This window comes from Cupressus sempervirens, chromosome 8 (genome assembly GCF_028749045.1).
Source record: "Cupressus sempervirens isolate cs-2001-9-10 chromosome 8, ASM2874904v1, whole genome shotgun sequence".
Lineage (NCBI taxonomy): Eukaryota > Viridiplantae > Streptophyta > Pinopsida > Cupressales > Cupressaceae > Cupressus > Cupressus sempervirens.
Genome location: NC_143125.1, coordinates 653593756 through 653610428, shown reverse-complemented (window position 1 = coordinate 653610428; position 16673 = coordinate 653593756). Strand labels below are relative to the sequence as shown.

Genomic DNA, 16673 nt, shown 5'->3' with positions numbered 1-16673 from the left:
CAACTAGATTTTTCATTTAATTCCATGAGTAACAACTATTTAAACTTCTGTTAATTTGCACTTAAAATATTAAGTTCTCGAAAGAACTCACACTTCACTTAAAGTAAAGTGATATGACTAAAATTCATTGAATAACATAAATACTTAGCTTTGAGGGAAGTGCCTCATTTTTCTTCAGAATCTGGAATGAAGATATCTTTACAATATTTGCATATGTGGGAGAGAAAGGAAACACTTATCTTTTCTGTAAAGTTGTTTTCCTTTTATTCAAAATTGTAGCACAAGGAGTAATCCTTTTTCTAGTTTGTGCACTATGTTCTTCCACTTTCTACCAAAGGATTTTAACACTGCTTTTTCTCCATAATGGGTTTGCATGTTCAATACCTACTTCTCCAGAAGTATCTTTTGGGCATCTATGAAGGATATCCAAAACTTTGTGGTAAATAAACTTTCTATATTCAAAGATCATAGAAAAACAACCCCTTTTTATACATTTGGGTGGAAAACTCCTTTCTCAGCAACATTTTTGGACTGAGGTACAACAAATAGTATTCAACTTTTAATTATGATATGATGGGCTTGAAGAAAGATCTCAAGAACACCTTAATAATTATGAATAATTAAATTATTATGCTCACATTATTTGATTATTTGAATTAAGATTTGGCTGAGGTTCGTGAGGCTTCAGAAATAGAATAAAATGGGTACATTTCCATGAATATGCAGTAATGAAAACAAAAACCTGCATTTCTAAGAAAAATTTGATCTTATTTCCAAAAATCTAAATAAGAATCACCCTGGCCTCTATCCATAGCTTCGTAAGTCCTTCAATATTGGAAAAAGCACATTCACTTCCCTTTTAATCACTTTCCATGGCTCCAACCTTTGGATTCATTGTTGGTGTAGTTTTCTCAAAGGGGAAATCAAATCAATAGCTTAGAATCCATGAGATGTGAAATACTAGTGTAGGATAGTAGAGAATGGAATTCAAATCACTTACTTCTCATCAAGAGGATGCAATATCACACCCCAACCATACCTAAATCACCTAACACTGAGAAATGTAGGTAGTAGAGTGCTTTGGGAAAGATGACAATTAAGTAATTTAAAATAGACCTAGACACCTCTTACTCACTTTAACCAATGACATCAAGCTTTAAAAGGGGAAGACTAAAACTTGGCAACAAAGTCTTTAGTAGACCATTTGAGGGATATGACTACATATTTTTCTACTAATCTTCTTTTAGCCTATTGAGCTATTTAGTTGTTGACTGGATGACCTCTTAGTGCAGTGCCATTATATGTGACTGGTATCATCAATGGTAGATCAGAGGAATAGGGTGGTCAAGGGAAGGAGGACATACATTTGTAGCTACAACTCCACCACAAACCATAGTTGAGGAGGATGCCAGCCCCTTATTGAGGTAGGTTCTTACCCACCATGATGATCATTGTTCACATATATGCTCACAGATCCTATGGTTGACATTGCAGATATGACCTAAGTGACATAGGTAGACATATATTTACGATGACGATGTCATATGGGGACTTGCAGACACCTACAAATAATGTGCAAGAAGAGACACAGGTAAAACTTTAAAAACATGTCTATTTAATTCTCTACAGATATTCTATTTATTTTTAAATATAATATTATTCAATTTAGTAAATTTTAAGTTGTGACATATTTTTTTCTTCTATTGCTTACAGGTTGCATCTTCAACTCACGAGGGTGGAGATGGAGATATTCCTATCAACCCCAGTCATCTTGAATCATAGGTAAATTTGATTGTGCATATGTTAGTATTTAGTATTGAATATATACACATGGTCATGATACATTTGTTACTATATTTCACATAGGTTTTGAGGTCTTGTCTCAATCGATCACATTGTGGAACGCGATAGGATTGTGTTTGATATTTATATATGTCATATACATGAGTTTGGTTCATATGTTTTAGATGTTTGATATTCATTTATGATGATACCATTTAGATTTATAGATATGGGACATTTTACATTTACAACGCACTCATATTTGAGATATTTAATATTTGTATGAGTTATCTAACCATTTATATTTATAATAGACATATTTGATATTTTCATGTGTTATCTGATCATTTACATTTATAGTTGACATATTTGATATTTGTGTGAGTTATGTGACCATGTTTATAGGTATTTGATATATTTGATATTTACATTTATAGTTGATATATTTGATATTTGCATTCATATTTTCAAAATTTATAGAATATCTTTTACATAAATGTGGACACATGTTTTTGAAATCTTTATACAATATTTTTAGACAATTGTTAATGTGTAACAAATTTACATGTTCTATATATTTATAAAAATATATTTTAAATGTACATGTGTTTTGTAAATTTTTATACAAAATATTTTAGATATATTTGCATTTGCTAAATTTACAATTAAGTTCTACATTTACATATATAAACGTACACATATTTAAAAAGGAAAGAATATAAAAATTTCAAATATTCATATGAATAAAAAACCTATCTATCAATGTACACATAAGAAATATACACATGCATATACATGACACATAAGAATTATGCAACTACATATAACTATTTCATCTAAAGAAATTAAAACATTATATCTATATTTATACACTTAAAGAAATGTCAAAAAAATGTAAATATATTGAATAAACACTTAAAGCAATGTAAACAGAAAAGAAATGTGTGTGTGTATGTGTGTGTGTGTGTGTCTGTGTGTGTGTGTGTGTTGAATAAGTAATAAGTAATGAGACTAACATGTATGTAAGTTGTACATGTGTATGTCAAAGTACTATAGATATATAAGCAAAATATCAAAGTAATGAAATATAACTACTTCATCTATTGAAATATAACTACTTCTTCTGTTTTTACCCAGGAGGTCATTTTCGCAAGCTCCCCCCTAAAACCCACATTTAAAATGAAACATCTGAAAAATCCTTTTGTCCAACAATTTCACATGCCCAAAATCAGCCAACATCCCATCAAAACAAAAAACCCAAAATCCTCAGATCTACAATAAATCACTCATATATCTTGCCCTCTCTTTTATCTTCTCATGCATTCCCATGGATTCAATCTAGGGTTACTACAATAAAACCATAGCTCTAATACCACTTGCAGGGAAACTTGCAAGAAATGATATAATCATTTCTTCATAACCCATAATAGATTTGAAACAAATATATGATGAAAATCCACATGTAAGAGAGTAGACAACATACCCACAAAATTTTGACACAAGATATACCCTCGAAAACCCTCATTGAGGGAAAAACCTAGCCTCCCAAAGCATCCATCACCATGTATTATTCAAAAAATACCATTTCAATATAACCATGGAAGCCTTAAAAGCCATAGCAACCACCTAAAAATCTATGTGAACAAGCATGAATCTATGCATCCCATGCCATACTTCCAACCTTCACAAATGCTCCCTTGGCTAACCTATCTAACCTTGTCCTACTCAACTCTTTCCCTTTTTGCCTTCTTATTCTCCTTTACTCTCACAACAACTACCCTTATGGCTACTTACATAGTAACAATTCTCACAAAACCACTAAGTGATATTATATAAACCATGTGCTAAAAACATGTGCTATCTAATCCATTGACCTCACATTTAATATTGGAAATTTAATTCTTTTCTGCAACATTAAATAATTACATAATATATTATCACAATGCTATAATACAATTCATCAAGTATATCCTATGGGAATCTTTACATGTTGCATGTCCATCTATGTGCAACATTACATAATAAAATAAAGCAATACAATATAACAATATTATGCAATGTGTGCAACACCCACTCTCTCTCTCTCTCTCTCTCTCTCTCTCTCTCTCTCTCTCTCTCTCTCTATATATATATATATATATATATATATTCATATCTTCTCAAATATATATATATATATATATCTATCTCACCCTCTTTATATCTCTTCCTCTCTTCATTTATATTTTCTTATATGTTCCCTTCTCCCTCTTCATATATCCCATGATCTCTCTCTCTCTCTCTCTCTCTCTCTCTCCCCCCCCCAATACACATACACAGACACTCTTCATCTCCATCTAAAATTTTATTTCTATTTTCTATACTCCTCTCTCCCTCTTGAAATTGCTCTCTCTTCCCTCCATTCTCCTCCCTCCATATTGAAAATACAACATGAACATATTGGTAATTGAGCATGATTACCTTCTTATCTCTAAAGTTTTGTTTGAGCAATGCTTCGAATCCAAGAGGTTAATTTGAAGTTGCCTCATCTCCAATATGATATTTTTTTGTTAAAATAAATATCATTTGATAAATGACATATCAATTCAATTAATGTATTACACAAATATATAAAATGATACACCAAAATTTAGTTTGGTCAACTTTTCACAACACTTCACCATACCATAACATAGTAATGTACAATTAGTAGTAAAAAAAAAAGAAGTAGATTTATTTTTTTTAAATTAAATTAATTATCACTATATAATCAAATTAAGAGGATGTGAATGTATTGGCCCATATGAAAATTTCACTATGACATCTTGTAAAGAAGTTGGAAGGCAATAAGAAGGGAATAAAAAGAAAATTTTGTGAATTGTTGTCTTTATTTGATTAGACTAGAAAACTAATTACCTATAGTACTATGTTTCACAATATTCCTTGATTGTAGCACATGCTTTACCTATTTAAATGGAAGTGTACTCTTATTTTATCAAACTATGGACATTGGGATCCACTTAAAAAAGTATACAAAAAATCTAAGTTCAGCACACTATAATTTTCAAACTACTGTTCTCATGCTTTTGGTCTTTTGCTTCTTATTCCACAAAATTTTGTTGGTGTAGTAAAAGTTAGCATGCATGTCGAGCTAGTTAAGTTAAAGTATATTATTTTCTCTCAAACCAACTATGAAATTGATTATGTGAATAGGAATATATCAGTTACAATTTGGTCGAGATTCCTTTTCTATGTCAGTTGAAAAGCTAGCACAGCTGTCGTGCTAGTTTAGTTCTAGCAGTATGTTTGAATCTAGAAATTGACTATAATTGTCTGGGAATTGTATGATGGTTGCAAGTCTTTTCTCACGGTGTATGATTTTCCCTAATTATCCTTAAATACTCTAACAAGAATTTGTATGCCTCTACTCTTTGAATAATAAAATTTATAAACGATTGCTTTATTATAAAGATTGGTGATGAAATAGAACACTATGGTCACATCTTGTAGATTTACGACCAACACTACTATTGCAATGAAAATCAAATATATGTTTAAGGTGAATAAATGAATTTAGTGAATGAATGAAGTTAATAATATCTGTGAGGTCAAAGAAGTTTATGGTACCCATTAGACAAAAAACAAGAATCCCTTTAAGATAAAGCATGCAAGAATATTAGATCTTTTGAAGTTGCTTCTGTAAGACCGGCCTTTGATAATGAATGTTGACCACTAAATTTGTTGTCATGTCCAATTTTGTTTCCTCAAAAAGAGTACCTAAATTGTCTATTTCTAGTATATCCTTATAGTTGAAGCGAGTACTGTTGTATGATGGGCATTCCATGAGAAAGTGTTGTTTGGGCTCCGCCACTCCTATATTGCAGAAAATACAAACTCTCTCCTCACATTCTTCCTTGGGTATCCTCCATCTACATGTTCCACATCTCAAATGATGAGAGGTTGTCCTAAGTAGTGTTATGAGCATTTTAGCTCTACATTTGATATTTTCTCATATATATGCTTTCTCCTAATGGGCTCGCATCAGGTTAAATTCTTTGATATAGTAGTCTCATTTGCACCCATTTTGTTTTGATTATGTGACACCTAAATTTTTCCTTCATGAATTTTTAATTCTAGCATTTTTAGTTTGGGTATTCATGCATACTAAGATTCTATTTTTCCATCCATTTAACATTTTTATTCATCCTCGTGTTATTTCTTCTATCCAACCTTTCTTTTGTGTTAAACTTAGCCCAATGACAATTTTCCATTCTTTGGGCCTTCTTTAAATAGAATACTAATCAAATCATCTACAAGGCCTCCAAAGGGAAAATGCCCATTTTCACCAATAAGATCTCATAGGGAACCATTATTTTAATTTTGAGACTACTAATGAATAAGTGTTTTTGAATTTTTTTTGCTTGTCACGATTTTTGATTAGACATGTTGCTGCCCCAAATCTCACACCCATAAAGGCTTACCTGAGTAACTAACAAACCAAAGAGCACCTTTTTAATTTTTGAATCACATAATTTCGCATTCCTACATTTATTTTATAAAGTGTATAATGCTTTCAATCCTTCTTGAATTCTTTTTATGAGCTACATGTTTCCCAATTGAGTTTTTTGTTGAAGTCAATTCAAAAGTACTTGTACTCATCCACAATCTCTAATGGGTTTCCATTGAAAATGAAAGTGTTTTCACTACCTCTTATTTCTTTTCAAACAGAAAATCACCACTTCAGTTTTGGTAGTAGTCACATGCATCCCAACCACTTGATAAAAGGCCTCAAGTGCCTTCAAGTGTTTCCTCAGACAATCCATTTTTTTAGCAATTAAAATAAGGTCATCAACATATAAAAACAAGTTAATCACATACTTAGCTAGTTGAACCCCATCACCATTGTCCTTATCTAAACATTCACCTAATTTATCAATATATAACACAAACAAGGATGGTGAGAGGGGGCACCCTTGTTTGACTCCTATATCACTACCAAGGCTCTGTAACATCCCTTTCATAGTTCTAATTAAGCAAAGACCTACTCATATAGTTTATGTGTCACAACTATAAGTTTGGTAGGAATTTTTAACTTTTCCATTGCAAGCCAGAGTTTGTCATGTCGCATTGTGTCAAAGGCCTTTTTAAAGTTAACAAAGAAACAAAAGGCCTTACCCTACGTATTCCAAAACATTTTTAAACCAAGAATCTTAGTGTAACCCCATGGTCAACAGTGGAGAATTTTGGTCTAAACCTTGCCTGCCCCTTAGCTCTTTTACCTTCTGATTCAACCCATTTGTTGATCTTAAATTCCACTATGCTACCAAAGAGCTTTTAAAACAGGGGTTAATCATAATAGTGCAATAATTTGATGGATTATTTATCTCACTACTTTTGTGGAGAGGGATAACTATGCTAGTTGTCCAATTTTTAGGGAATCGCTCTTTATTGACATCATTAAAGATAAGAACTAATATAATTAAAGATAAGTGAAATATTCCTAATTATAAATTATTTTCAATTATGCATGTGAATGTCAATATACGTGACTTGAATGTAATATATAATATCTTTAAATTCAATAATACCAACAAATAATGTGGTTTTATAACAACTACCGTAATAGATTAGAAATAATTGAATTATACTTTTTTTTAAAAAATCTAACAAGTAGATCTATGGATGCAATGTTGGTCCTACACATAGATGATTGCCCCAAGATGATATAAAGTAGAAGTAATATAAATAAATGTTTAGTCATAATAGACCAAATATATGTGAATAACATTTAATAATATTTAAAACTAGCTCAAGCACCTTTAAAATATAAAAATAAAAATAAATGAGAATAAATACATTTAAATATACTAATAATATTGATATATAATTCTAAATCTTCTTTTTTGATGGAGGGTTTAAGAAGCTAATACATGCTCACACATGCACCTCTTTAGCTTAGACCCTAAGAATTGAGAGACATCCACGCCGTCAAAATCACACGAGGCACGATCTTGACCTCATCCCTTTTGATTTCGGAACCTTGCACTTAGAAAGACTTTATCATAGGTGGGATCTTTGTGAGCCATTTAACTTCACCAATAGACTAAGGGCTCATTGACATAAATATATTTTTGAATATTTATAGTATTTTTTATATATTAAGTTAAATATAATAGCACGTTGACTTTGAATGCTAGCAACTTACAGATTAATTTTAATTTTCATAAGTTAATTATCAAATTTTAATAAGATTTTATTAATATTAATAAGAATCACATTTGTCAACAAGAGCCTACAACACAAAAATAAATTTTGAGCATTTCATTTGGGGGTGTGTGGTTCAAATCTACTCAAGATTAACAAATAATATTTAATCTTAACAATAATAGTAAATGAATAATAAACAATCTAGGCTTTAGCCAAAATAGATTTGGACAATTATTGGCATGTCCAATTCAATTTAAAAATGATCTATTGAATTCAATGTAGATAATTAGATCTTAAAAATGCTACGTTTGAATGCTCAAGGTACCTATTATGTTCACCTCCCAAAAGCCATAGCACAAATGAAACAAGCAGCAACCAAGAAAGTTAAAAATGATCAACTATCGGTAAATGTACATGCATTATCTACATATCATCTTTTAACTATTAGTAAATGTACATGCATTATCTACATGTCATCTTTTTTTGAACTCTTTAAAAACAATAATTAAAAATTATCTATCACAAAACTAGTAGTAGGAGGGCTCTTCTACCACAATGTCTATGTCAGCATCAAAACATATTTTTTAGTTAAATTTAAATTATTTTTAAAAATTTTTAAAAATAAATTTGATGGAAAGTTTAGACCTCCGAGGCAACCCAGCGAAGCACAAGGCTTGCGAGCTACCAACTAGCAAAGGCTACCACTTGAAGTTTTAGGAACATGATACGGGCTGCCTGAAACCTCTTTGGCTTAGAGCCAAGGACTGAGGGGCATCCAGGTTGTCAACATCTCCTAGGGCACAATCCCAACCTCATCCCTTATGGTGTCAGAGCCTTGCACTCAGCAAGATTTGATCTCTAGTGGAATCTTTGTGAGCCATTTAACTTCACCAATAGTCCAAGGGCCCATTGACTTAAAATTTAATATTAAGATACAGTTCTATATTATTTTTTAATTAAATTACTAGAAACAGGAAATTGTCGTCCTCCTGCCAGCATAGACATTGGCCTATTGTCTTACTGAAGGTGCCCGCTTCGAGGTTGCTTAGGAAAAGGAAGGTTTGGGAATTACGCAATAGCTTCGGCCCACCGGGAGAAACGCCAAAGTTAGAAGAAGGCCGAAGGAGTACGAAAAGGCCAGCTGTCACTCTCTCTTAGACTCTGATGCGTTACCTCAACGAATACACGCAGTCTACGCGTTTAGTCCCACTTTTATTTCTCATTACTTATCCCTCCCCTGATTTTTTATATGCACCCACTCCTTTTCTCTTTGAACGTCCCTTTTTTCAACCTTTGTTCTGTCCGCTTAAATCTAATTTCATGGCATCTGCTTCTAACTCGCACAGTGGTGTTCGGTTAAATTGCCAACACTCTGAGGATTTTCCACCATCAACGATGCCTGTGAAAGATTTCCCGCGTTATGATGTATTTATCAATCATTTTAAACATCCTCTGGGCGGAGCAATTTATAAAGAGCTTCATGCGTTGGGACTGAAGGTTTTTCTGAATTCGGAAGAACTCGATTTGGGGGATGAAGAAGTAGAAGCAGCTTTTAAGAGTGCGTGGTTTTATATTCCAATATTTTCAGAGGGCTATGCACAGTCCGACCGGTGCTTAGAAGAGCTGTCATCCATGCACAACAGGGGTAAATTAGGCACTAAAATTGTTCCCATTTTCTGCCGTGTTAACCCTGATGATGTACGCTATGTAAAAGGAGGCTATGCATTTGACCCAGACAAGCTTGAACGCGACTCAGAGAAAGTGAAGGAGTGGAAGAAAGCGCTTTACAGTGTTTCACATTATATAGGTCAGGTCGTTGAGAGCAAGGAGTAAGTACCCATCTCTACAACAAACACACTCATCGATTTCTTTTTCATATCCCTATAAATTGTGACGTGTACTCTGTTTTCTTCGTTGTTGATTGTGTCCAGGGACGAAGACATGCTGCTGAAGACAATTACAGAGTGGGTAGCGAAAGAGGGAAAAATGTGGCAAGAACTTGTAAGACCGGCTAAGACTATTTCAAGCATCCAACAACAGGGTGAAGAATTTGCAGCCACTGCATCTTCTTCGGGTGGATCGATAATGCTTGTGAAAAAGCTTAACTATGATGTATTTATTAACCATCGCGGTCCTGATGTTAAACACACACTCGCCACAGCTATGTATAAAATGCTCACGGAAATGGGACTGAAGGTTTTTCTGGATTCAGAAGAGCTTACGTGGGGGGGTCACTTTCCTAGTGTACTAGAACAAGTAATAAAGAGTACTTGGCTTAACATAGCTATATTTTCAGAGGACTACGCATCGTCCAAGTGGTGTTTGCGAGAGCTGTCGTTGATTAGCGGAAGAGAAGACAGTATTTTTGTTCCCATTTTTTACCGTGTTTGGCCTTATGAAATAAAACATGGAAAGGGAAGCTATGGTGAGGCATTTGGGCGGCACCAAGACAAGGGTAGACATAACCCAGAAAAGCTGGGGGAGTGGAAGGAAGCACTTCTCAATGCTTCGTACTATAGGGGTTATATCGTGAATAGCAAGGAGTAAGTATCGATTACTCGAATCCAAGCAGTTAACACAAGTTCTTGTTGATACATTATTTGCATGTTTTCCTTCCTAATTTTCAGGCCCATAGACTTCTTTTCTCGATATCTTAAAACTCTGAAGTTTATTTTGTTTCCTTTCTTGTTGAATATGTCAGAGACGAGGACATGCTCATGAAGAAGATGGCGGATTTGGTAACGAAGGAAGGTAAAGAGGCTCAAGAATTCTCATTAGATAACACTCGTTCAAGCATTCACCCACGGGTTAAATTGGCATTTCTTTCTCGTGGAACATACGCAAGGCCTACGAGAGATGTCCGCTATGATGTATACATTAATCATCGAGGTCCTGATGTTAAGCGTTCACTGGCCGAACCTATCTATAACAGGCTAAAGGACATGGGACTGAAGGTGTTCTTGGATACAGAAGAGCTTAGATTGGGGGATCACCTATCTAGTGTAACAGAAGAAGCAATAAGCAGTGCTAAGATTCATATAGCTATATTTTCCAAGAGATATGCAGAATCCTCCTGGTGTTTGTCAGAGCTGACACTTATGCTCGAGACAGGCGCTAGAATTGTTCCTATTTTCTACTATATTGAGCCAGGAGATATCCGGGATGCTAAAGGAGTCTATGCTCATGCAATTGATCGGCATGTAAAGAATCAAAAATATGCTTCGGAAAAGATTTCGGCGTGGAAGGAGGCGCTTTACAATGTTTCATTTAATGTTGGCAACATCGTTAAGAGCAAGGAGTAAGTATTAATTACTTAACCTATAATTTATCAATGCATCCTCTGCAAAATTCTTTTATATCTTCTCAGAATAAGGTCAACTGTGACAGCCTAATTTTTATTCAATGTTATGTTTGCCTGTGTAGAGACGAGGGCAAGCTGCTCGAGCATATCGCTCATCTTGTGGGGACAGAGGTTAGAGAGGGACCACCGGTGGCCGCATAACATCCGGTGAGACTGAGCGTAGATGCAGTTGTATAGGACTCTGAAATAAGCACACTTCAATATGCCAGAAGCCTACAAAACGTACCAAATAAAGGTAAAAAGTTATAAGAGAAATGTAGCTTTTTTATTCGATGTTAGAGATGCTGCTGCCAGACATCTTGGCTTTGGAGGTATGGCAGTTGACAATATAGAAATGGGTAGGACGATTCTTGTAAGCTGCTAGACATCTTCTCAGGCAGTCATAGCTCTGCATGATGTTGATCATGTTTGACCAACTGGATGCCCTGTTGCCTTCTAAGAAAAGAAGGATTTGTGACCCACAGATTCGATTGAATCAGATGGTTTGGAATGTGGTTATTTTTTTCAAATTTCAAAATATATAAAATAAAAAGGATTTTTTTTTGAAAATTTTAATATTTGTTATTTAAGATTTATATATTTTTTTGATAGAAAACAACAATAGATTTTGGATAAAATCATTATATTTTGGTGAGTCTGAAAAATAAAATTAATTAATTTATGTTTAAATACTGTGTGATGGTAGTAGATAAATTACACTTGAATATTATTTTCTTCACTTAATTTATATTATATAATTTTGAAAATAAATCTGAGATTTTTCAAATATTAGGGATAATTCTAATAATATAACTAGTTTCTAAAATAATTGAATTAAATGAAATTAACTCTTCTAAAATAAGATTACTAATAAAATAATAATATAACAATCAGACCAGTGCACATCTTAACTAATCTGATTAAAATAGTTAATAAGTAATCTATGAAGTCACTCGTCATCACATGTAAGTATCAAATTATAATATTTAAAAAATATATATTAGAAATTGATATATCTCTAGACTTGATTTAGATGGGCATAGAGAATGAACAAGTGCAAACACAATATGCCTTACATCTTAAACAAAATTATAAATGTAAATAATTGTACAATAACAATTTAAGAGGGAAAAATAGTAGAAAACTGAAAAAAACTTTTCAATGATCGATAAAAAAGAAAAACAATAGAAAACTAAAGAAATAACTTCTTTCCCAAGATTTGAATATTCTAGTGCGAATCTGAATATCTTCAAAGTTCATCAATTACATTTTTGAGGAAAAGAAGGTTGTACAAAACCTATTTAAACATAATGAAGAGTTTTCAGATTGTTGTCAAATGTACAGTTTGTTGACTTAATTCAGACATTATGATAGCTTGAATGCATTCTTCCTTCATTTGATATCGAGGTGGTAAGAGTTTTCAATGTTGCATGGGAAGTTGTCGGCTGTCTTTTCACATACACTATTTGTAATTGGGAAATACAACCTTCATATTTAGAACATAGTAGACTCAAATTTATGTAAACCCATTATGTTTTCTCTTTTGGTAAGTTTTGGCCTTCTACTTGTTATCCTTTAATTTCCTCAGTGTTGGACTATATTGTATTAATATTGTGCACTTTGGAAATTTCTTATTCCTTAAAAAAAATTGTGTATTAAATGTTAAGCAGAAGTGTGAAATGTGGGTGTAAAAATTTGGAAAAATGGGGGAAGGAAGGGCAAGATAGACCACACATAGAGCTATAAAAAATGACTAGAAGATAATGGTTTAACACACAAACATATTTATTGATATTGCAAATCCATTAGATATTGTATGATGTTTTTGAGGTTACATGGGGTAGTTTTTAGAGGCTACATCCTCTAAAATTATATATATAGTCTATAATTTTTTTGATTGGTAAAAGTCTATTGCCAATTTTATTCATCATTTCAAAATAGTAAAAATTATTTATGCCTTGTTCAAAGTATGGGCATTGGGGAAAAAAGAATTGGGAAGAAAAATCCTAGTCTAACTTGGGATGCAATGTCTTGACTACTACAATGGCCTCTTTAATGTCTGAGGTCTTTAGGAAGGCATACCTTCCTTTACATATATTAGTAAAATTAAAATTACAATGGGGTTTGTTTATAATTGCCTCTAAATTCATATGTGGTCTATAAGAAGGTATACCTTCCTTGTATAGATTGTTTGAATTATAATATAGTGTGGAACTATAAGATACTCTTTTTTAAAGTCATGCATATCTTATTTTTCCCAAGATCATTGTTAATTCATAAGAAAATAATTATTTTTGATTAAGTGTTAAAATGACTTTTTTCCACAAGGCCCAAAATCCCAATAGTTTTAATAAAAGAATTAACAATGAAGTAACCAAATGAAATTATATTGAAAAGAACATCACACCCATTACAACAACTAAAACAATGAACACTTGAACTAGATTTAACAATTACCCAAGCCCATTTGGTTACTAGAATACAACTGGAATAGGAATAGGAAATTAGAATATATTTTTTATTCACTGTTTGGTGCACCAAATTAGAATTGGGAATAGGAATACATATTCTCATTTTGCCCCAAAATTGTGCATATGTACATTCACAAAAATACTTGTTATTGGAATAGCTAGTTCTATTCCCATTTTTACATTTTCTTATTTGATAACATTTTTAGATCTGCTTCAAACTGATGATACTAAAAAAATATTTTCAAGATCTATAAGCATACATTTTTACTTGGCAATCACCCATGAGACATTCTTCACAACATCCAGCTGATAAATCCACAACTCATGTGATCATAGTTTAGAATTCTAGAAATCTTGCTCAAAGTCCATGTTCGACAAGATGTTGGAGGGTTTTCAAGTAGTAGTGTAAAATTGGGTGTGGACATTCATGATGAGGTTACTTCATCCCCTCCACCATGCCCCCACAATCCTTGAGCAAATAAATCTTTAGTTGTTGAAGAGAGATGAGGAAACCCTATTGGAAAAAGGAATACAAATTATAATAAAAAATCAAATCAAAATTTGATTGCTACGACATTTGCAACTTACTGATCTAAAGTTAAATATTTCTTTTCTCAATGTGCTTTGCCAAGGTTTGATTCAACATCAACTCCATAGCCAAAGCCATGGACCTTAATGATGGAGAGGGCCTAGAATTCTATCTAATAAGAACTTCTAATTAAGTTTCTAATCTTGAATCATCCAATGATTCTTGTTTCTTTTTCTTTCTAACCAATCCAATCCCCCAAGACTCTTCCTCCAATTTGCCTTCTAGGTGTAGTTGGTATGGTGTAGACGTAATCCCCCTTCTAAGGCACTAGTTGTACTAGCCCTTCTTCCCCTTAGAACCCTAACCTTCCTTAGGATCTTGTTATTCCACTTTTTTGGAGTCTATTGATGTTGTAGATACCCTCCATAATCTTCTTGACCTCATTCAACACTTTTGGTCACAACACCAACCAAAGAAAACTCAATTTCTTTACATAGGCTCATTAGGCGTCTTATCTTCTAGGTCTAGTAACCTTATTTTACACCCTTAATTAAAATTATTTCAAACAATCCCAAGAACAACCTTAGGAATGTGGAAGCTATCTCCTAGCACTCTGAGATTCCAAATTTTTGGAGCTTCAAAACACCCACAACCCTGTTCTTTGTTAAGCCCTAGTTTCAAGCCTAAATTTTAGGCCTCTAGACTAGTCAGCACTAAAAGGCTTCTAATTTCTTCCAAACTACTAATAAACCTTCCATTCCACTAGCACATTCGAGGTAGCATACTACGGCTTCTAGGAACACCATTTTTTAGACCTAGCATAATCATGAGTGTGCTTTGTAACAACTTCCAGAAACTGTCCAAGCTCACATACTCATAGTAGTTAGTTTAGAGCATCAAGGCATGGTTTGGAAACCAACGTTAAATATACAAAACCAAAAAAAAAAAGTACTATGTACAATTTCTAACCTAACATCCCACTAGGTTTCATGCATTTTCCACCATGGATGATTAGGTTAGAGCCATTGTTGTGAAAACAACCTTATAAAGGAAGTTCTCAATCTAGCCAGCAAGAAAATGTTGTAGCTTGCAAACTTGATAATGTAAATCCAAGCTTGAGTATGAAATAGAACAAGGAAAAGCTAAACTACAAAAAACATATGCTTGATCTCCTATGTCAATCCATATACAGTCATACTACAACATTAAATAATGTAAAACTTAGGAAATTGTCCATACAACAGGTCCACATGTGCATAATCTAATGGTAAACTTTTGAACCTTTCAAAATACAATCTTCCATTCTCATATACTTGAGAATGGGTAGCTAAAACCTCCAAAATTGTCATTAAATTGTATAGTTGGTCAAGCAACTTTTAAGCAACTTTGAACCTTTTGAGCAATTTTTGCTCCTTAGAACTTTTGGTAAAATGGGTTCACCTAGGACCATTCTAGGGCCCTAGATAAGATACGTAGAACCTATTTAGACAATTAAAGACCTTAGTTAGCCATCTTTAGTCATATTTGACTGAGCAACTGAGGACATAGTGAGCAACTTGGCTCTTACATTTGGACTAGTTGCACTCCAAGGACTCTTGGAGCTTATTAAGAACACACACTTAACTAACCTCTAACAACCCCAAAAACCAAAATTAGAGAGGTTCCCTACACCACTTAATCCAAAATGTAACCCAACAGACAAACCAAGTTATGGTGTCTTGTCACCGCTAGTATAGACCTCTAGTGACCAAATTCTTTGAAAAGTAGAGCATGGGATTTAAATGTCTTGTGCAATTCTCATTTTTGTTTTGTCTAACCAAACATACAGAGAAAAATCCAATTCTAGAATAGCAATTCTGTTAGGAACCTGTGTGTTCCTTCTGTTTATTTTGTTAGAGTAGTGTTGTTGGACGCATATGCTTTGTAAGTCGTCCCGTGAGTATATTTTATTATCCCACATGCATAGGTAGTATTACTTTTCTAGATCGTACTCAGTATATAAGAATAGGTTGAGGCCCTTGATGGGCACGGACGAATTTATTGTATTGAGCTTGCTCAAAGGAGGTTACCCCCTCGAAGTGGCCTGCGATCAGTAGATTCATTCTGAGTTCTGCTATCACTTTGTATTCTGTTATTTCGAGCATTCTCACGATATTGCTATAAGGAGGTTCTTCACATCTGGTATCAGAGCACTCTCTTGGGCTCGCTGGGTGGAAATTACATCAAATTTTTTTTCTCTGTCGTGGCCTTCAGGTTCCTCTCACTTCTAATATCTCTTGTTATTGCAATAACTCTTTTTAGTTGTTCTGTCTGTAAGTGAATTTTTCTAAGTCGTAGCTTCCTTGTTTGCTTTCTGTTTCTGCTC

At 33.4% G+C, this 16673-nt stretch overlaps 1 protein-coding gene across 1 annotated transcript; it reads left to right on the top strand.

Moving 5' to 3' along the window:
- Nucleotides 1–9227: 9227 nt before the first annotated feature.
- LOC149544125 (uncharacterized) lies at nucleotides 9228–11884 on the top strand. The gene is made up of 4 exons (XM_089796372.1): nucleotides 9228–9797; nucleotides 9900–10511; nucleotides 10670–11266; nucleotides 11392–11884. The coding sequence occupies exons 1-4, from the start codon at nucleotides 9289–9291 to the stop codon at nucleotides 11468–11470; spliced, it is 1797 nt and encodes a 598-aa protein (XP_089652498.1). The 5' UTR covers nucleotides 9228–9288; the 3' UTR covers nucleotides 11471–11884.
- The last annotated feature ends 4789 nt before the right edge of the window (nucleotides 11885–16673 follow it).